Raw genomic sequence first — 23,147 nt, 5'->3', positions numbered from 1 at the left:
ATGGAGGGTAAAAATTGTAGAGGGAGACCGAGAGGTGAATACCCTGAACAGATTCAGAAGGATGTAGGTTGCAGTAAGTACTGGGAGATGAAGAAGCTTGCACAGGATAGAGTAGCATGGAGAGCTGCATCGAACCAGTCTCTGGACTGAAGACCACAACAACAACTATAATGTTATTAATTATGAATGATTAGGGAATGAATTGACGGTCTTGCTGTTTAAAATTCAACAAACTAATGCAAACTGTTTTTTATGAGAAAGTAGGCCTATTTAAATTTTATGCTAGGTAAGTTTGATTCACGAGTTGTTATGGTGATGAGGAGCTTGTTAAGCTATATTTCACCATTCACACATGGACTTTGATCTTTTATTCTTAATTTAGCTATATTTCTGCTGTAGTTACCCTTACTTCTAATTTTGTTGTCATGAACATCATTAGGTATTGATGTTTTACAAATAGTTCATGGCAAAATTCTCTTTATTTTAATCCATGCATCAGTCCGCACTTCTTTGTGGTAACCTATTAGTAGTTTACTGAGGCATAAGTCACTATTAATTTCCATGTCTGTAAAGTTATTCAAATGGGTTTTTACTGTCTATGAGTCTGGGGCATACAATCAGACTTTCAGAACTATAGAATACACACAGTCCTAAAAATATAAGGGCAGGCAAGTGTGAGAATTATCACAGAATCAGTTTGAAAGCTCATGCATCCCAAGCTGCTGGTGAGGATAATATACGGATGGATGGAAAAGGAAATTGAGACTCTGTAAGATGGAAGCAAGATTTATGAAAAATCAAGATATATTCATAGGGTTTGTTGACACAGAAAGAGTGTTTGACAATGTGAAATGATGTTAGATGTTTGAATTTTTCAGTAAATCTAACCTATCCCTAGTGAAAGTGAGCGAGAATTGCAGTAGCTATTACATCAAATGAACATTCTAATGAGAACACATTATGGAGTAAATCTGAGAAAGAAAAAAAGTAATGAGGATTGCAGAAATGAGATGGCCAATAAACTTAACATCAACATTGGGGACGTTGAACTGATGATGTGAAGTAATTCTGTTACCTTGGAAGGCAAGTAGCACAAGACAGAAGAAGCAAGGACATAAAAAGCAGGCACCACAAAGAATGTGCTCCTGGCCAAAAGAAGCCTACTAATATTAAACATCAATCTTAATTTGTTGAAGAAATTTCGAACAATGTTCATTTGAGTGCATTATTGTATGCAAGTGAGGCATGGACTGTCAGAAAACTGGAAAAGAAAAGAATCAAAACATTTTTATGATTTGACCTATAGAAAATTAGATAAAGTGATAAGTTAAGAAATGAGGAGGTTCTTTGTAGAGTTGGTGAGGAGAGGGACTTGGGGGAAACATTGACAAGAAGAAGGGGCTGCATGATAGGACATGTACCGGATGATCAAAAAGTCAGTATAAATTTGAAAACTGAATAAATCACAGAATAATGTAGATAGAGAAGTACAAATTAACACACATGCTTGGAATGACATGGTGTTTTATTATAACCAAAAAAATACGTAAGTTCAAAAAATGTCCGACAGATGGCGCTTCATCTGATCAGAATAGCAATAATTAGCATAACAAAGTAAGACAAAACAAAGATGAAGTTCTTTACAGGAAATACTCAATATACCCACCATCATTCCTCAGCATTAGCTGTAGTCGAGGAATAATGTTGTGAACAGCACTGTAAAGCATGTCCGGAGTTATGGTGAGGCATTGGTGTCGGATGTTGTCTTTTAGCATCCCTAGAGATGTCGATCGATCACAATACACTTGCGACTTCAGGTAACCCCAAAGCCAATAATCACACGGACTGAGATCTGGGGACTTGGGAGGCCAAGCATGACGAAAGTCATGGCTGAGCGCACGATCATCACCAAACGACGTGTGCAAGAGATCTTTCACGCATCTGGCAATATGGGGTAGAGCTCCATCTTGCATAAACATCGTACGTTCCAGCAGGTGTTTATCAGCCAGGCTGGGGATGAACATATTGGCGTACCTCTCACCCGTCACGGTAGCAGTTACGAAACCAGAATAACGTATTTCTTCGAAGAAAAAAGGCTCGATAACAATAGATGTGGTTAATCCAACCCATAATGTGACTTTCTCGTCGTGCAATGGAGTTTCCACGGCAGTTCTAGGATTTTTGGTAGCCCAAATTCTGCAGTTGTGGGCGTTGACAGACCCTCAGAGTGTGTAATGAGCTTCGTCGGTCCACAACACATTACTCAACCAATCGTCATCTTCCGCCATCTTTTGAAATGCCCACACCGCAAATGCCCTCTGCTTCACTAAATCGTCAGGTAACAGTTCATGATGCCGATGGATTTTGTACGGATAGCATTGGAGAGTACGCCAAAGTGCCAAGCAAACAGTAGTGTATGGAATGCCGGTGCGACTGTGCGAGCGCTGACTTCCCCGTGCATAGACGAACCCACTACAGTCTCCATTTCTTCCTGAAATGTCTCAGCGGCATTACGCCTTGTGCTCGCTCGGCCACTACGGGGTCTATCGTCTAAACAACCCGTGGCTTCGAACTTCGAAATCATTCTCGCCACAGCTATATTTGCCAACGGACCTGTACCCGTTCGAATCCCCTTCCTATGGCGATAGGATCGTAACGCTGAACTAGCACATTCCCCATTCTGATAATACAGCTTCACTAAAAGTGCCTCTTCAGGTAACGTCAACATGCTGTGACTGCTGGCGCATCTGATTCTCTCTCTCATTACAGCTCCTTTTATACACAATTTTCATGCGCAGTCACTGATGTTTTTCTGTCCAGCGCCATATGTCGGACATTTTGTGAACTTTTTTTTTTTCCTAAGAAAACCCCATGTCATTCCAAGCATGTGTGTCAATTTTTACCTCTCTATATACATTATTCCGTGGTTTATTAAGTTTTCAAATTTATACTGACTTTTTGATCACCCGGTATTAAGATATCAAGGAATAACTTCTGTGGTACTGTAGAGGGTAAATAAGATAGGCGAAGACAGAATGGAATATGTCCATCAAAGAATTGAGGATTTTCAACATAAAACTCGGAACACCCTGAGGTATAGTTTCTTATGCAAGCCGATACATATGGATCTGTACCCACAAGGGGACAACTGTCATCATCCTGTGCTGACCAATGGTGCCTCAAATCTCAAAAAAGTTTTTCAGTATAAAGGCTATCCACCAAAGAAGGCCCGCAGGGCTTTGCGATTCAAACTGAAGATGAGTATTTCACCTGAAGAAACTGAAGAGAGAAGTTTCAAGCCTGTCACCTTCCTACTATTTGTAGGTTGTATGCTCGCAAAGCATAAAGTGAATGTTACTTTTCTGCGATCACCAAAGGTACGTAGCCACATTCGTTGACTTTGTGAAGGATAGTTGACTCTACAGAAGTCAGGCCCGTGTAAGATTCCTTGTCTTTGTGGCGTGTCATATAATGGACATACATCTGCATCTATCACAATTCACCTTGTGGTGTGTGGCAGAGGGTACTTTGTGTACCACTGTTACTTCCCCCTTTCCCGTTCCAGTCACGAATAGTGCGAAGGAGAATGATTGCTGTTAAACCTGGGTGTTGGCTTGAATCTCTCTAGTTTTATCTTCATGACTTTTTCACAAGATGTAGGAGGTAGCAATATATTTTTTGACCCTTTTAGAAGTGTATGCTCTTGTAAGTTCAACAATTAAACAACACTGTGATGCAGGAGCTCTCTCTTGCAGCGTCTGCCACTGGAATTGGTTGACCATCTCTGTAATTCTTTTGTGCTTACTAAATGAACCGGTAACAAAAGGTGCCACTCTTCTTTGGATCTTTTCTATTTCCTCTTTTCAGTCCTATCTGATTGGGATCCCATTCTGACACGCAGTATATTGGTTGAATGAGTAATTTGTAAGCTACTTCCTTTGTCGATAGACTTCATTTGCTGGGGATTCTCCTAATGAATCAGTCTGGCATCCACCTAACTCGTGATTAATTTTGTATGGTTGTTCCTTTTCAAATCACTCCATATGCATACTCCTAGATATTTTATGGAAGTACTGGTTCCAGTGATTGTTCTCCTTTTTTACAATAAAATAATTTTGGGTCTTTCTGTGTATGTATTTGCAGTATGTTAAATTTTTTTATGTTGAGGGTCAGTTTCCACTCCCTGTAGCATGCACCGGTCCTCTGCATACTTTACATGCTGTTCGATAATGTTCAGTGGAACATTAATGCTATAACTGCCTGCTACAGCCTGCTAAATATGCAGTGACTTAGAACAGCAGTCAGTGAAGCTACACTATTGACTACGTGAATGTCCTCATTTTAACATTTGTTTCATCCTTTTGGGATCTGGTTGTCAGGGAAGCCATTGAAATATGTTTTGATGAGCAATTTAATTGTCGATGGTTTTAACCTCGAAAAATGTGGTATCTGGCATTGGCAATAGTTAACATTCATAGACAATAGTACTGTTCATGTCGGCCAGAATGTGTGACACAGCACTGTTACCAGGAGGCGTTGTCAAAGCTAGTTGTGATATTTCTCCCATTATGATTATTCGTGTATGCTTGCACAGTTAACTACCCCTACCGGTATTTGAGGTGGGCTGCACTGCTTTACTGTCAGTCTTTACAGCTTGCTCTAGAGATGGTTTAATGATTTACAGCTGAGATACTAGCAGAAACAGTCTGGTTGTGGATGGAGTTTGCATATGAGTGAATTCCCATAATTCAAAGGACCATCTGATTTATGGCAGTGTAATTAAATTCATAAGATTTAAGACCATGTTCTGTTATTTTCCACAAGTGTGGCAGAAACTCTGTTATCAATACTTGTAATATGTCAAGTTTATTTCTAAGATTTTGCTGGTTTGAGTGGATCATCTCCAAACATTTGTTCTGCTCCCTTTTTTGTTTATTGCTGTGTGGCTGTTGCAGTTTACTGCTATAAGGGATACAACATCAGGTACTTCATGACTTCTCTCTTCTGGTTGCTCAACATTAAACAATATTCCAGATTGTTATAACCAGGTCCAACAGGTGTCTGGCTTCCTCAGTGTTTAAACTTTCCCTCCTTTACAAATTGTTGTTAACATTGAATATAAATTTAAAAGTTAGAAAGTTTTTTTGAAAATATTGTTTGGAATTTGGTCTAATTGTAATTGTTGCTGCTGTTGTTGTCTTCATTACGAAGACTGGTTTCAAACAGCTCTCCACACTAATCTGTCCAGTGAAAGTATTTTAACTCCGCATAACTACTGCAGCCTACATCCATATGAACCTGATTACTTATTTCGAGCCTTGGTCTTCACCTACAATTTTTACCCATCAGAATTCATTCCATTACGAAACTGACTACATCTTGATGCCTAACCTAACCTAACCTAACCTAATGATGTATTATATGAACCTCTCCATTCTTTTCATCAAATAGTGTCATAAATTTCTTTTTTCCGTAATTCAGTTAAGTGCAGTGTCATTTGTTATTTAATCTACTCACCTGACTTTCAGCATTCATTCATAGCACATTTCAAAAGCTTTTGTTGCCTTAGCCATTTATTTCCTATGTTTAACTTCTTTACAAGGCTACTCTCCAGTCAAATACCTCAGAAAAGACCTTTTTTACATTTAAATTTATATTCATTGTTAACAGATTTCTCTTTTTGAGCAGTGCTCTTCTTGCTATTGCTAGTGTTATTTTATCTACATCTACATACTTACTACGCAAGTTACCCTACAGTGCATGGCTGAGGGTACCCTGTGCCACTACTATTTGTTTCCTTTCGTGTCCCACTTGCAGATAGAGCGATTGTCTGTATGCCTCCTTATGAGCCCTAAGCTCTCATATCTTATCTCTGTGGTCCTTAGATGAAATGTATGGTGGTGGCAGTATGATCGTTCTGCAGCCATTTTCAAATGCCTGTTCTCTAAATTTTCTCAGTACTAGTGATCCTTGAAAAGGATATTGTCTTTCCTCCGGAGATTTCCCTTTTCGTTTCCTGAAGCAATTCCTGCATGTTGTTCAAACCTACTGGTAACAAATCTAGCAGCCCACCTCTGAATTTCTTCAATGTCTTACTGTAATCCAACCCAGTGTGGATCCTAAACGTTAGAGTGGCACTCAATAACAGGTTGCACTAATGTCCCATACGCAGTATCCTTTACAAATGTGCCACACTTTCCTAAAATTCACTCAATAAATGAAAGTCAAGAATTCACATTTCTTACCAAAATCCTCATATGCTCATATTCCACTTTATGTCGCTTTGCAGTGTTACACCCAGATATTTAAACTCCATGATTGTGTTGAGCAGGACACTATCAATGCTGTATCTGAACATTACAGGTTTGTTTGCTCTACTCATCCACATTAACTTACATTTTTCTACATTTTGAGCTATGTGCCATTCAACACATCAGTTAGAAATTTTGTCCAGGTCATCTTGTATCGTCCTGCAATCACTTATCTTCAACACGTCCCCTTACACCACAGCATCATCAACAAACAACTGTGGACTGCTGCCCGCCCTGCCCACTAGATTATTTGTGTATACAAAAAATAGTAGCGGTCCTATCACACTTCCATTGGGCACTCCTGATGATACTCTTGTCTCTGATGAAAACTCATGATGAAGGACAACATACTGTGTCCTGTTATGAAGTCTTCGAATCACTTACATATACGATAACCTATTCTGTATGCTCATAACTTTGTTAACAATCTGCAGTGTAGTATGGTGTCAAATGCTTTTCGGAAATCTGAAATGTGGAATCTGCCTGTTGCCCACCATCCATAGTTCAGAGTATATCACAAGAAGACGGGCAAGCTGAGTTTCACACAAGCAGTGCTTTCTAAAATTTTACTGATTCATAGATATAAGCATTTAGGGTAGATATTAGCATTTAGGGTATTTATAGATATAAGCATTTGGGTTTGGTCTCTAGGAAATTTATCATTTGAACTCAGAATAGAATTCTGTAGCAAACTGATGTTAAGGATGTTGGGCTGTAGTTTTGTGGGCCTGTTCTTCTAACCTTCTTATATACAAGAGTCACCGCCACTTATTTCCAGGTGCTTGGGACTTTGCATTGGGCGAGAGGGTCACAATAAATGCAAATTAGTAAGGAGTCAATGCTATAGAATACTCTTTGTAAAACTGAATTGGGTTTCCATATGGACCTGGCGACTTATTTGTTTTCCGCTCTTTCAGATGTTTCTTCACACTATGAATGCTTATTACTATGTTGTCGGTATGGGACTCTATGCATCAAACGACAGTATGTTTGTACAATTCTCCTGCCTGAACAACTTCTTAATTGTGGAATTAAAAACTTTAGCTTTCGTTTTGCTGTCTCAACTGTTACACCAGACTTGTCAATGAGTTACCGAATGGAAACCTTAGAGCCACAAAACAATTTTATGGACCAGAATTTTCTTGGATTCTCGGCCAGATCCTTTCCTATGGTATGGTGCTAGTTGTGTACTGTGTGCATAGATCTGTTCAGAGGCGTATGAATCTCTACTAACTTTTGCCTTTCATTATTTGTGAATTCTCTTTTGAACCAAGATTGCAACAGCCTTAGCTTCCTTATCATTTTCCGAATTTCGTTGCTAAACCACAGTGGGTCTTTTCTGTCGTTAATCTACAACTAGGCATACACTTGTCCAGAGCCTGATTTACAGTCTTTTTAAACTTTGCCCCTAATTCCTCTGTTTACATCATACTGGAACTAAATGATTGCAATTCACTGTCTAAGTGAGATGCTAACAACTGCTTACCTACTCTTTCTAGCAGAAAAACCCTCTCCTAGCCTTTTTGACTGATTTATCAAGTTTGGAGCCATAATTGCTATGATACCTTGATCAATAATCCCCATCTCTATACTAATGCCATCAATAAGGTCCTCTATATTTCGGCCATCATCATTTATTTTGCTATCCAAATAGCAGAAGTCTACTACTACTTTCATTGCCCCATTTCCTAATCTAGTTCCCTCAACATCACCTGACGTAATTCCTTTGCCTTTGTTTTATGTTCATTGGTATTCATCTTGTAGAACTAACCTCTTTCCAAGACATTAGCCATTCCATTCCATTGCTGCAAATACTTTGCTGTCTCTGACAGAGTTACGTCATCAACAAACCTCAAAATTTTAAGATCTTCTCCCAGAACTTAAATTTACTTTCTGAATTTCTCCTTGGATTCCTTCACAGCTTACTCAGTATTCAGACTGAAGAACTTCTGGAATTGGCAATAATGACGTTTCACTCTGCTCTAAACTACTGCTTCCCCTTCTTGTTCTATGACACACAACTGCAATCTTGTTGCTGCTCAAGTTGTAGATAGCTTCTTGCTCCCTTGCTTTCTTTAATACTCCTATAGGCATCATCCATCTTTCCTGTAGTCATTTATGTTTCTACAGCTTTGCATTTGTCCTCTGGCCCTACACATTTAACCGTTTTGCACTTCCTTTTAATTTAGTTTTCAGATGTCTGTATTCCCTTTTGCCTGCTTCATTTTTATATTTGCTCCCTTGCTCAGCCAAATTCAGTACCTCATGTGTTATTCAGGGATTTCTTCTGGACCATGCTCTTTTTCTGCGATCCTTTACTGCCTTTGCTGTTTCACCTCTAAAAAATACCCATTTGTTTTCAGTCACATTTCTTTCTTCTTTTTCCATCAATTGTCGTATAATGCTTCCTTTGAAACTCTGAACAACCCTTGATTTTTTTTGGCTAAGCAGGGATGGCTAGAGGACAACTTTCAGGATGTAGAGGCATATATCACTAGGGGTAAGATATATTCTGCCTACAGGAAAATTAAAGAGACCTTTGGGGAAATTCTGGGTGATGCGATTGTGACCCTTGTCACAAAGACATCAAGAGAAGGGTTGAGGTATGGGTAAGAGGAGGTGTGATGTGTCCACAGTGGCATTGGGCAGAATTATGGTGAAATGTGGTGCCAACATGATAACATTAACCCACCTTCACCTGAAATGAGTTTCTGAACTGTGGCCTTTCTTTTTTTGCATGTGTCGACACTGCCTTATTGAAGCATCTCAGAACCTGAAGGTGACACAAGGTCTCATGCTTTTGCACCATTACAGAGGAAGGTTTTAGGAACTTTAAAAGCCAAATTTTGAGCTTCTACATCACAATGGGAAAAATTGATGGGTTTCAAAAAAGTAACCCTTTAGTTTTGTTGCACAGTTTATTATGCTTATCATAATGTCAGATGGAAATAGATCCAGAGCATCTTGATTGATACAAGCTAATATTTTACTACTGTAGAACCATTGGAACTGTTTATGATAGTCAAGTTGATAAATATTGTGTTGAAAGCTGTGCCACAATAATGGATCACTATGTATTCAATCTTGTATTACTTGGCAGTTTACAAGCTACCAGGCAGTTTACAAGCTACAAGCAGAAATTATCTTAGGGTTCATAAAATAGCTAGGACCACTTGGAATAAAATTACATAGACTTAAATAGGAAATTATTTTGGAGACTGTAATGTTGAATTTCTGTCAGACAATAACGAGAAGAGCTGGAGTTGTTGATGTCCAGTTGTGGATCGTTTTCTACAGTGAAATTCCCTATGAGAAGGACATAGTGCAACAACCGTTCACAATTTGTACGATTTAGACGTGAAAGCAAACATTAAAAATAATGTATACCAAGCAGCCATGTTTAGATTACAGAAAAAAATATTGTATCACAGAATCATAAAAAATTAAAATTTAACTCTTTCTTGAACATATTTATATGTACAGGGTGGTGCACAAAATGTGTTACCATTTGAATATAAACTTTATTGTCAATACAATCTGAAAGGAACATATACTACAATGAAGAGCCGTCCGTGGAGATTTCTTCTAACTCAGCACATGCTCAATATGTCCACCATTTCGTTTCCTAACTTCCTTCAACAAACACTGAAGTTGGAGATTACCCTAAGGCACATGTCTTCCGTAATTTCACTGCAAGCTTGAAGAATAAGTCTTCTGAGCTCCATTAAATCACGTGGATGTTTTGGGAAAATTTTTTCCTTTAGGTACCCCCAAAGAAAAAAATCACATAGATTGAGGTCTGGACTATTGGGGGGCCAATTCTGTCCGTCATTGAAGCAACCTGGAAACCTGAGTGAAATGATCCGCATGTCGAAATGCTCATGTAAAAACTCCAACACAGTGTTTGCAGTATGTGACCTTGCTCCATCTTGCATGAACCACTGCGTGTTGAAGGGCAAGGCAGTAGCAAGAAGCTGTGGAATGAAGCTATTGCGAAGCATGCTCAAATAACGCTCGCTGTTCACAGTTTCTTCAAAGAAAAAGGGTCCAATAAGTCCGTGACTGGAAATTGCTGCCCACGCTGTAAGCCTCGGAGCATAATGTTGTCGTTCATGAAGCACTTGTGGGTTTTCAGTGGCCCAGATGTGTACATTTTGTTTGTTAACCACACCATCTAAATGAAAATGCACCTCGTCTGAAAACCAAACGTTGTTCAGTGTTTCTTCCCTATCCTCCGCCCACTGAGCAAACAGCAGTCTCTGCTGCTTGTGTTCTTCAATGAGCTTCTGTGCACAGGTCATCTTGTATGGGTACATATGGAGGTCACTTTTAAGAATGCGTTGAACGGAGCGTCTGGATATTCCCAGTTGCACTGCTGCCTTTCTACACGATTTCCCGGGACTCCTCTGTACAGCGACTTGTACTGCTTCAGTATTCTTCAGCAAACAAACAGGCTTAGGCCGAGGTCGCTTCGCTTCCAATACTGTTCCTTCCTGTACAGATTTATTGTACAAACTGTGGATGGTCTTCTTGTAAGGGACCCGTTGTGTGTTAAACTGTTGTTGAAAATGCCTCTGAGTCACAACAAGGCTTTTCGTTTCATGAAAACGTAACAGTTGCTGATCGTTGCTGTGTCGTCAGTCTTCCATTGTCAGCCATTGCTGCTTACTAGTCTCCTAGTGGCAGTATCTTGAATTACACGTCATTCGTAACTCTGTTGATACTACTGTAGAAATCTCAGCAGGATATCTAATGTGCGCCGTAAATTGTGGAAGAAACAATCGGTGACACATTTTGTGTGCCACCCTCTATTTTGTGTCTTGTTTTTCCCTAAAACAAATTTTTAAAAGTAGACAAGGAAGGACAGGGGATGAAGAACTCCTGAAATTAAGTATTTGTTCTAGGAAAAGAGAACTCTACTTAGTTCAGATGACAATCTGCAATCAAGAGTTGATACTCCAGTACCACAAACATTGTGAAATCCTCCAGTTTTTTTTTTTTTTTTAAGGCAAAATGCATGTGCTGTACTCAAACGGCAAAAAACTTCCAAGAATAAAACAAAAACAAGTTGAAATTTTATTCTATCTGCTATATGGCAGGCTGAAGTGTTCATTATTGAGCTGTGTAACAAGTGGCATTACATCGTAAACAAGGCTCTGTTTTTACAAATGTAGATACAGTCAACTATTTTCTTTGAAAAATACAAATGTAATCAACTAAATACGTAGCTGTCAGTAGGAGATGAGCAGCAGCTATTTCATGTAACTAAGGAAGCACCAGCTCGTTTCAGAGCAGGAGTTTTCTTTCTGACTTGCTAGGTTAAATTTAGCTGGCATGAGCTCAAGTAGTACTAAGCAGTGTTGTAATAGTTTATTGTTAATGCAGTGTACAGTTAGGTTTCTAAGATATGCTTCCATGTAGCTCAATGAGCAGACAGTCACTGTTTCCTTTATCTTCCTTTTGCTTTTTACTCTTATGTCTTTGTCGTCTTCCCCCCCCCCTCCCCCCCCCCCCCCCCCCCTGCATCCTCTCTCCCTTTATTTTTCTCTAGTTCTGAATTATAGTATTAATTCCTCTTCTTTTTACTCCGTGTTTTTACTATTCATCATCTCTGAACTGAACTGGCATATTACTTTCTTTTGAGTCATCAGTTTTCTGACTAATTTTGCATGGCTCACCCAACCTCTTCATCTCAGAATAGCACTTGTACACTATGTGATCAGTTATTTGTTGGATGTATTTCAGTCTTTGTCTTCCTTTAGAGTTTTTACCCTCTACAGCTCCCTCTAGTATCATGGAGCTTATTCCCTCCTGTCTCCACACATGTATCATCTGTCCCTCCTTCTTGACAGTGTTTTCCAGGTTTCCTTTCTTCGCTGATTCTGTGGAGAACCTCCTAATTCCTTATCTTATCAGCCCATATAATTTTCAACAATCTTATTTAGTACCACATTGCAAATGTTTCATTTCTCTTCTGTTCTCGTTTTTCTTGCGTCCACTATTCACTACTATACAACACTGTGCTCCTAATGTACATCCTCTGAAATTTCTTCCTCAAATTAACACCTATGTTTGATACTAGTTGACTTCTTTTGGCCAGGAACAGCCACTTCGCCTGTGGCGGTCTGCTTTTTATGTCCTCCTTGGTTTGTCCATCATGTGTTATTTTGCTTCCAAGATAGCAGAATTCCTTAACTTTGTTTGTTTTGTGTTCATCAGTTTTGATGTTGACTTCCTTGCTCCTCTAATTTATGCTGCTTCTAATTACCTTTGCCTGTCTTTAATCTTGATCCGTATTCTGTACTCATCAGACTGTGTAGTCCATTCAAAAGATCCTGTAATACTTCCTCATCTTCACTAAGTATAGAAATTCTATCAGTGAATCTTATCAGTGATTTCCATTCACCCTGAATTTTAATCCCTCTCTTTATCGTCCGCCCCTCCCCCACTCCTGCCCCTCCATTGAACAATCTGGATGAAAGAATGTGTATCTGCCTTGTATCCTTTTTAATCTGAGTACTCGGTCTCCCAGTCTTATTGGTCCCTCGTGACTCTTGTACATATTTTATGTTACTCATCTGTCACTATAGCTTACTTCCATTTTTCTCAGAATTTCAAACATCTTGCACTACTATTGTCAAATGCTTTTTACAGGTTGACAAATCCTGTGAACATGTCTTGATTTTTGATTTTTCATCAGTCTTGCTTCAATTACCAAGTGCAACATCAGGACTGCCTCTCTGGTGACATTATCTTTCCTAAAGCCACATTGACCATCATCTAACAGATCCTCAGTTTTCTTTGCCATGCTTCTGTATATTATTCTTTGCCAGCTACTTGGATGCATTAACTGTTAAGCTGGTAGTTCTCGTAATCAGTTGTTCTTGCTGTCTTCTGAGTTCTGTGGATGATATTTTTCTGAAAGTCTGATTTTATGTTGCCAGTCTCGTAGATTCTACACAAAAGTTTGAATAGTCATTTGGTTGCCACTTCCCCTGATGATTTTAGAAATTCTGATGGAATGTTATCTATCCCTTCTGCCGTATTTGATCTCAAGTCTTCCAGAGCTCGTTTAATTCTATAGTGGATCCCCTATCACTTCCATATTGATCTGGTTTCTTCTTCTTGTCACATCATTACACAATTCCTTCCCCTCATAGTGGCCTTCAGTGTACTATTTCCATGTATCAGCTCTGCCTTCTGTGTTTAATAGTGGAATTCCCATTGTATTCTGAAGGTTGTTTTGACTTTTTTATGTTCTGAGTTAGTCCTTCAGACAATTATTTCTTTTTCGATTGCTTCACATATTTCCTGCAACTGTTTGAGCTTGGCTTGCCTGCAATTTTTATTTATTTTTGTTCCTTGTGATTTATGTCGCTGTATTCCTGTCTCTCCCTTAACATTTTTGTACTCCCTTGTTTTGTCAGTCAGGTTTACTCGCAGTTACTTTCTAGTATGTATGTTTGTGATTAACATCTGTGACTGCTCTTGTTAGAAATGTCCACTCTCTACAGCTGAAATGCTTGCCTCGATATTCCTTATCACAGTATGCACATCTTTAGCAAACTTCAAACATGTCTCATACTTCAATATCCCCCTTCTGTCCACACTGATTCTTCTGTACAATTCTCTTAAACTTCAGTCTATAATATATTGTTACTGAATTGTGATTTGAATTTATATCTGCTCTTGCATAAACCTTACAATCCAATATCTTATTTCAGAATCTCCGTCCAACTTTGATGTTATCCTTCTGGAATCTTCCCAAGCCTCAATGCCTTTTCCAATAAAACCACCTCCTCTTGCGATTCTTGAATGGAGTATTCCTATTACTAGGTGAAATTTATTGCAGAGATCTGTCAGTCTTTCTTCTCTCTCATTCCTGCTTCCAAGCCCATATTCTCCCATAACCTTTTGTCTACTTCTTCCCTTACTATTATGATGATTATTAGATTTTCATTTTCCTTTGCGTACTGATTTATCCTTGCAGTATCCTTATATATTTTCTCTCTTCAGCTTCTGCTTGCTACGTTGCCATGTATACCAGAGCTGTTGCTGCTGGTGTTGGTTTGCTGTTGATCCTGATGAGGAGAACTGTTCACACCAACCCACTCTCTGCCATGGCTTTCTATTCATAACGAATCCTACTCCTGTTATACGATTTGTTTCCATTGTTGGTATTGCCCTATATTTATCTGACCGCAAATCCGTGTATTCTTTCCAGTTCAGTTCACTGACCCCCCCCCCCCCCCCCAATATCTAGAGCGACCCTTACCATTTCCCTTATTAGATTTGCTAGCTCCCTATGGTGTTCAGACTTCTCACATTCCACTCGCCGATTCATAGAACATCATTCTTTTGTTGGTTATTTAAACTTTTTCTCAAGGTCACCTCTCCTGTCACAGTCCCCTCTTGGGAATTGGAATTGGGGGCTGATCTGGAGATTTGCCAATAGAGAGATCACTATGACACTTTTTCAGTTACTAGCCACATGTCCTGTGGGTAAACCTTAAGTGTCTTTAGTGCTGTGGTTTCCATTGATTTCTGCACCCTCATGGCATTGATCATTTCTGATTGCTCTGTCTTTTAGGGGCAGAGTCCCACTTCAAGTGCAGGAGAGTGCCCTGAACCTCTGTCTGCTTCTCTGTCCTCTGATAAGGCCTTTGACAGAATGAGGGTGACTTCTTATGCTGGATGTCTTGGGCTGTCATTGCTGATGAGTTTTATTCAAAACTAGCTGACAAACCCAGCATTGTGTGGGTACTCGTTTTTCCAAATTTCTATTATAAACCAAACGTTATATGTACTCCTGCCGTAGATTCCGTGCGATATTATCCCTGACTCTTTCAGTACTCTGAGTGCAGCTGCTTTGGGTGTCTGCAACACGATCTTGTAAACGTCTCTATGGCAATGCCTCATCATAGCTCTATACATGGTAATTGGTTTTGGCCTACAGCTGTTTGCACTTCACAGTTGAAATCTATCAAAAGTGCTGCAAGGTGTCAGGGATTTCCTTGAGTTGACTTGACTGTACTAGTGACTTAGTATTAAAGAACGAATGTATGAAAACTTCATGCATGACGCAGCATTTTTTCATGCATCTCATTGTTTATGAAGACATAGCTCCTGAACTATGATAAATGGGTGCTTCTTACCCAGACAGTGATTTTTGCCTGACAGTTATGGATATTGCACATTGAGTTTGGTTGAAAATGGCACTGTGGTTTAGGTGCAAATGTGACACGTATGTACATCCATCAATTTTCATAATAAGCATTGATTTAAGCAGTAGCTAGATTTGAACCCGGCACCTGGGATCTTTTGATTATTAACCAAAGACAGTATCCTGGACTACTTGGCTACTTATTAATGTACTGTCTTTGCCCTCCCACTTTCTCTCCTACACCCCCCCCCCCCCCCCCCCCCCCCCCCCCCCCCGCTCACTTTCCTCTTTGTCTCCCCTCACTGTCACAACAAGTGGGTCATCTCATCCCATAGTCTGAGAGACCTGCCCTTCCTTTTTAATCTTTCACAGTCTAACCTGCTATTAGTTCTGAAAGCTAGGGTTATGCATGTACTTTTATATGTATCTGTCTGCAGTGAAGATATTTCTTTTGAAGGAAAATAAAGGCCAGCAATTTTATCTTATAATTTTATAGTTATGTAAGTTTAATTTCCCTTTCGATATAATTGACACTATTTACTGTTGCATTATCTAAAAAAATATTCGTTGGTGCTAAGGTTGGTTTGAACACCTCTCACTAATTATGATACATTGGATGATAGGTGGCCCTGATTCTCATCTGACTTGAGGAATAACTGACCCAGACAATTTAGTACAGATTCTTATTGATAATGCATTTTGTCATTTTTTTTCCACATATAGGGAATTGTCAGAAGTAAAAGTGGTGTTAAACCAGGAACTGAATCCCAAAACTTTGGATTTGTAGTTTGCCACTTTGTACATAAGTCATTAAAGCAGTACTACAGTATTAAACAGCTAACCCAGGGCATTGACTCCATTGCAGGTTCTCTCTCTAAAGGTTTCCAGATGCAACAAAAATTTGATTTTCAATATTTCATACAGTTATTGACTGAGTTTAAATATGTGAAACACTGTCGTAATCTGCCCAGTGAGAACTATAATCTCGTGTTAAACATCTAACACAGTTAGTGAAATATTACAGTTAGAAACTGTGTATCTTTCTTAAGGCAGTGCAACTCACAGCACACAAATTAGCTGGAATATATCTATCCAGCATTTGAGAATGAGAGTATTTAGTGACGTCCTTCAAACTTAACACATAATTTCAAACTGTGACAAAACTTTATCTCAATGACATTCCCCACTAAATGATGAAAGAAAAAAAAAGTTTACCACTTACTACACTTTTGCTGTCCATGCAGTAAAACTGCAACATGAGGCTTGAAATTTTAATGTATTACTTCTTTACTACTAACTCAATCACACAATTTGAGAGATATCACATTGTGTTCATGGGAGTTCGATTCTTTAAAGAATCGGGGGTGGGAGGTTAATTACTTCTTATTAGTGCAGCATGGAGGAGCAATTTATCACAGTACTTTCTCCCACAAATATGTTCCTGCACTTGTTGCGAATTACTCATTGTTCTCCTTAGTGCAATTTGCAATACATGACCCAGGATTAAATTAATGCAAAAGGGCTTCTAGATTGGGAACAACTGGATGTCCCTAGATGATACGAAGTCGGGCTTCCATTACATTTATTATTGGTTTAATTGCAGAGTACCGTGACTGAACCTGACCTAGAAGATATTGTAAACCCAAAGCTAGCACAATATTTGCGGGAGAAGAAGACAAGAAAACAAGTAGACTGTTCTGAGACAAAAACTGACATTGAAGAAACAGAGTCACAGGAGCCACTTTCTGAAGATGAAAATTTTATTCCAGAAGAAGAACATACGTGGTAAGCCAGTTTGCTTCAAAATTAAAATCAAACTTTCAGTTTGAGTATTATCTGTAATGACTAAAATTTTACAGTTGCCAGAAAATTCCATTGAAGGTATGCTTCCCAATGGACAGAACAGTTCAGAACACAATAAAATTGGTAAAACACCAAAGGAAAATTGAAGAAATGATAAGAGAGGTCAAAAAGGTAAGAAATGTTTATAATCTTGACAGTATGTGCTTTGTTCCTAACAAGAATGACCAGATCATTGTGCTGTATGACATTATGTATCACATGTGAAAGATGCACAATGAGTAATTAGTAGATATTGTATGTGGTCTTTTTCTGCTTCAGCGATCTCCCATTGAACGTTTTTAGATTGTATTGTGGAAATAGATTATATGATTTCACTAGGAAATTGAAAATTTTTATGACTGTATAATTTTCTGCTCATAGCCCCTCAGGAAGTCCACATTCTGCATAGCGGAGGTCAGTTTTTTTGTAATGTTAAATTTATGGTAATATTGTTACCAGATACTGATTGGTGGTTTATTAGACACACACACACACACACACACACACACACACACACACACACACACACACACACACACACACACCCCTCCGTAAGCAACACTGTTAGTGGAATGATGTTCAAAGAGATTTTTGTCATAGGAGTTTGATAAGTAGAGAAGAGATGGTACCTTACAGTTCCTGATTGCTAAACTGTGCAAAACGTCATTGATTGAAACTCAAACATATTCTACAGCATCTCATGAAGTAGGAGTAATTAACAACATTGATGGTGACCTTTAAAATTCTAATATACAATTAGTAGTGCCCGTGGTGCTATTTGAGACAAGATTACTATGTCCTGGTATTGATGTCACTCTGTCCACTGTCTTCTTTCTGTAATTGCTCCCCCCCCCCCCCCCCCCCCCCCACACACACACACACACACACACACAAAAGGCAAAGTAGGGAGAGAGTACTGTGCATTGGGTTATGTGGCAGATTGGTTTAAGGGCATGGGAACATGCCTACTAGCAGTGGCTGTATCATGCTTGAGTATGGAGTAGACAGCTGGGAATCGCATACTGAGTGTGGCGTGAAGTAGTACTATGGTGTTAATTAATATTTATTGTTTGAGCACTGCTATGCTCCTCCAGCCATACCATCGATGTTAGTTGCACCTATAGAAGGTTAACAATAATTTCATAAAGTCATTAACTAAAGTGAAAATGTAAATGAGAACACATCAACTTAGTCGTTATTGATGGCAGACAATGGACCAACCAGAAACACTCTGAATAAGAAGGTGTCAAACTGTTGCTGTAATTCACTAGGAGTCTTCTACCAGGTAGGAGTGAGGCAATGTGGTTCAGTATGATCAAGTGGAATATGAGACTGATAACTATTTATCGCAGTTAATAGTGCCTCAGAAAACATTGTGCAACACGCACTTTGGACAGTATAGTGTAACGAATTATTGAAAATCATTTGTCTCATTGAACAGTGCCTTGGTGAACGGTTATATGAAGTTTTAACATCTTGTACTACTGTGAATTATTAGGTTGTGTCTTGTGGTGCTCTGATGTAGTTAGCTTCTGCGGAATTTGATTTAATGAATGAACATAATCAGGCTTGTACTTGTGTTTCTTTATTACTGCTAAACACTAGTGAATAAAGATCAAGTGGAATCTTATGTTTTGATAACTTTATTTCATAGCACTGGATTTTTTCCCACACTGCCATTTCAATTTAGCACAGTTTGTCATTTGCATATCTAGCACAGTTTGTTGTTTCCATGTCAAATCCTGCACCTATATGGAGAAGAAGCCAGTCGGGATGAGATCTGTGAGACAGCTTTTTAAGATGTGAGGTAAGGAAACCAAAATCAGTGACGTTAGGAAAGTGAAAAAGACATACGCTCAGAAACTTTAGTATTTGATAGAACCAGTCATTTCCGCATTTTGTGAAATCCACTATTTAACAGATAGGTAGGTGAACATTATAATAGTAACCCACCCTTGCCATTATTGTGTGTGTGTGTGTGTGTGTGTGTGTGTGTCCAACCATTGCGCTTGGTATCCATAACGGGGAATGACCAGTAGACTGTGCTTAATGGGTGTGGCAGTAGTGCTAATGGACAGTGGACATTTTGAAATTTAAAATCATGTGTGACCTTTGCCAAACAGTGATGAAAGTGGGAGAAATTTAAACCAGTGCGTAAAAAGAACAGCGGCATTTAATGACGGTAAAATTTGAGGAACAGTGAATATTTAGTGTTGGTAAGACTTTGAATAGTGGCAAGAAATATTTTTTGAACTGTCGTTATCGAAACAATGATGATTACTGGTCATTTTGAACATTTAGTTTTGATGACAAATGAACAGGGGAAATAGTGTAGAAATTGTTTGGTGAACTGGAGTGGCATTAGTTGATGTTTAGTTATACGGCATGTTAGAATTGTTATGCTGAAACAGTTGCCATTACAAACAGAACTGAAAGTATGAAGATGTGGACATTGAATGGCATATGCATTTTGAAGTATGGTGATCATGGAGGCATGATACCCATGGCTGACAACGCAGATCGATGGTGGCATTGCTGTAATGTCAACTTCAGTGGTGTGCAGAGTGGCAGCTGAGACACCACATCTGACCATCAGTGGCAGTGGTTACCAGAGTCTGGCAGGTATCTCACAAGGGATGCTGTTTTCAGTGCGTGCGGACTCAACTGTGAGACGGCACAGGGGTGGCAGGTGACTTTGCAGTTGTTAATGTAAGTTGTGCTTACATTATTATTAGAAAAAAGAGACTCTTATTATAATTTTATAAGGTAGTTTTGTAATTTAAAATTGTTTTGATTTGTGACTCAGTAAACATGGCTTCTGCTAATGTAAATGTGGATGATGAAGCAATCACTCAAGTGAATGTTAATAATAATGGAAAGAATAATAATGAATTAGTTAATGTCAGTGTGGGTAATGACACCACTATCCAGGCAGGTGTTCATAGTGCTGAAAACAGTGACGAGTTATTCAGTAATGATGAAAGTAATTTACCACCATTGAGTAAATCTTGTGTCGTAGCGTATCATGAGACTGTTGGGAGTAAATGGCAAACAAGAAATTGATGACAGTATAAGTCAAGTTGAAGCAACAGGATTATCAAGCAGTGATGGTGAGGTTAGTGTTGGAACATCAGAAGAGTGTAGTCTTTGGAATATTATATATACACAAAGACAGCTTCAAAAACAAATCAAAGGAATAATGTGAGTTGACTACGAGATTTACTAAAATTGATGAGTGTAATAAAATTTTGTGTAGTAAAATTGACCAAACTAATAATGAACTAAAACAAACTAATGATAATTTGATTAAGGACATTAGACAATCTAATAATGAGTTAAGATGAACTGGAAAGGATCTAGCAAATAAAATTGAAGAGGAAATTGATTGGCTGACCAAAGCTTTTAAGGAATTAAAGAGGAAAGTTAGGGTTAAATTGTCTAAAATTAACGCTGAAATGAAAAGCATGAAGGAAATGTGTAGCATAGAAAATCAAAAGATGGACACCAGAATTGATCAGCTGAACAGTTTGTTGGAGAAAACAGAAGGGGAATTGTAAGCAAGGATTATCTCCAAAAATCAAGTAAAATGATAAGTTTAGCGAACTAACATATAGTGTTGATCAATTAAGGAAAAATAGGAGACAATATTGCTCAGTATTGTTGTAACAGTATAACACATTTCAATGCTGGAATTATCCAAATAAAGAAAAAAGTAGATGACAATATTGGTGAAATAATTTATATCTTAGTGTCATTATAGAAGAGGTGAAGCTATTAAAAAGACAAAAGAAATGGAAGAATCTGTAACTAAAAATATTGAGGTTAGTAAGCAGAAATTAAATCAATATGGTGCTCAAGTTGAAAATAGCATTAGAAAACTGTTAGAAGCTTGGTATTTGCAGGAAAGCAATCTGATTGGAATAGGAAGCTGTGATGCAGTTGATGACAGCTTTTTTGTGGGTATGTGAGTTCCATCAGTTTTCAACAAAGGTAAAGCATGGGATGACAAAGGAAAATGGCTGCATCATTAGTAGGTTGGAAAGTCAAGCATTATCATGTGGAATGAGAATGGTTTCTTCCTGTAGAATATATGATGAATTTGCAAGTTCTGTCCTTTAACAGTATTGGTCAAACACTGTGCAAAGTAGCGTACACAGTGTCATTTTAATTGAAAGAAGTATTATTGAGAGTGGGTGTCAAAGTTATAAAGAATTCTTTCAAAATTATTGGTAGCGGACTTTACATTTTGGTGATCCTCTGAAGAAAAGGGATTCAATTTCTGTTGTGTGGGTCAACTAACCTAAGAAAAGAATATTAGAATTCTGAAACATTGTGTTGACGATATGTTGCATGCTCTTGAACAGCTGGTTTCATTGTCTGGCATAAGTCTATATAAAGGAGGGAGAGGTAATGGATAGAGATGGAATAACCAAGATAATAGACAAAGAGACTTCTGTAGGTAAAATTATAGGGACCCACCTGCTAGAGGCAGAGGTGGATGGAAACATGGAAGATTCCACAATAATAACAGACAATATCAAAGAGAGGCAAGAGATGACATAGAAAGGATAAGGCCAGATTTGGAGAATGAAGTTTCTGTGATAAATGAAGAGCTGTATTTGAAGTTAATGGGGGAAGTGATATTCCAGAATTGCCAGTGAAAGGGATGAGAATTATTAGAGCCATTGGTGCTAAAAGTAAGTTAGTAAAGAGCCAAGTGATGTTTGCTAATTGAGATTAAAGGTAGGAGGATTAGTGTGAATGTAATGATCATCCCTGGATTGTGCGGCAAATTAATTTTGGGATAAATTGGTTAATGGAGACTTTTGCTGTGTTAGATTTAGCAAGAGGAATTGTTAAGATAGGTATAGGTAGAGAGGAAGATGAGTTGTTATTTATGGGATGTTTGATCCCGAAGGATAAACGGAGTGAGGTTCGTATTAAAGAACTAAAAGTTAATGATTACTGTGAGGAAATTGGAAATGAAAAATAGAAGTTGTAGATGGCACAAATTGAGAAGCTGGGGAGGCAATGACTTGTACCCTGTTTAGTGAGGAAAAACTGTTGCAAAATAATATAGATGAGAATAGTGGACATGATGTTTGTAGGTTGATGAGATGTCTTAATGACGTCTTGAGAAAATATTGATGACATAATTAGTGACAGAGTAGTGCACGTGGAAAGTATGGGATTTGATAGAAGAGAATCACTAAGGAGGTTGTTGAGAAAACATGTAAAAGTATTTTGAGATACTGGTCTAAGGAGGGACTATGTCGTCTGATTTAAAGTAAATAGCATAGTCCAATTAAATTGAGACCTATAGCAAAACAGGAAGTTATAGAAAAAGCACAAATTCAATATTTCAGCCCATTAGTTGTGGTCTTAAAGAAAGAATGATCTGTAAGAATAACCCTGGATGTGAAAGCATTAAACAAAACTCTTATTCCACAAATGAATAGTTTATAAATATTGGAGGAGCAGTTTCAAAGATCAAATAATATTTAGATTATTAGTAGTATTGATCTGATGGACAGTTTGTGGCAGATACTTTTGGCTGAAGATTGTTAAAATATACAGCTTTTGTTTACATGGCTCAGTGTTATGATTTTAATGTGGTACCCTTTGGTCTAAATATTTCTGTATCAGCTTTTGTCAGAGTGTTAGATGGTGTACTATGAGAGGAATTACTATCGAAGGTGACATGTTGCGTGGATGATGTACTGATTCCAGTGAATGGTTGGAAAGAACATAGTGGAGTTTGGGATCAGGTGTGGAGTAATAATATCAAAGTTAACATTAAAAAATTGGAATTTAGATGAAAAGAAATTAAA

At 38.3% G+C, this 23,147-nt stretch overlaps 1 protein-coding gene across 4 annotated transcripts in view; it reads left to right on the top strand.

The window, feature by feature from the left end:
* LOC126458563 (uncharacterized) overlaps positions 1 to 23,147 on the top strand; it is a 169,895-nt gene that overhangs the window by 5,672 nt on the left and 141,076 nt on the right. For all 4 annotated transcript variants that reach the window (XM_050095686.1, XM_050095684.1, XM_050095683.1 and 1 more), the window contains exons 2-3: positions 17,078 to 17,259; positions 17,334 to 17,448. In XM_050095686.1, coding sequence (XP_049951643.1) covers positions 17,078 to 17,259; positions 17,334 to 17,448 — 297 coding nt within the window. The remainder of the gene's footprint in view (positions 1 to 17,077; positions 17,260 to 17,333; positions 17,449 to 23,147) is intronic.

This window comes from Schistocerca serialis, chromosome 2, assembly GCF_023864345.2.
Source record: "Schistocerca serialis cubense isolate TAMUIC-IGC-003099 chromosome 2, iqSchSeri2.2, whole genome shotgun sequence".
NCBI classification, from domain to species: domain Eukaryota; kingdom Metazoa; phylum Arthropoda; class Insecta; order Orthoptera; family Acrididae; genus Schistocerca; species Schistocerca serialis.
The sequence above is the reverse complement of the archived record's forward strand: the minus strand, read 5'-3'. Positions and strand labels throughout refer to the sequence as shown.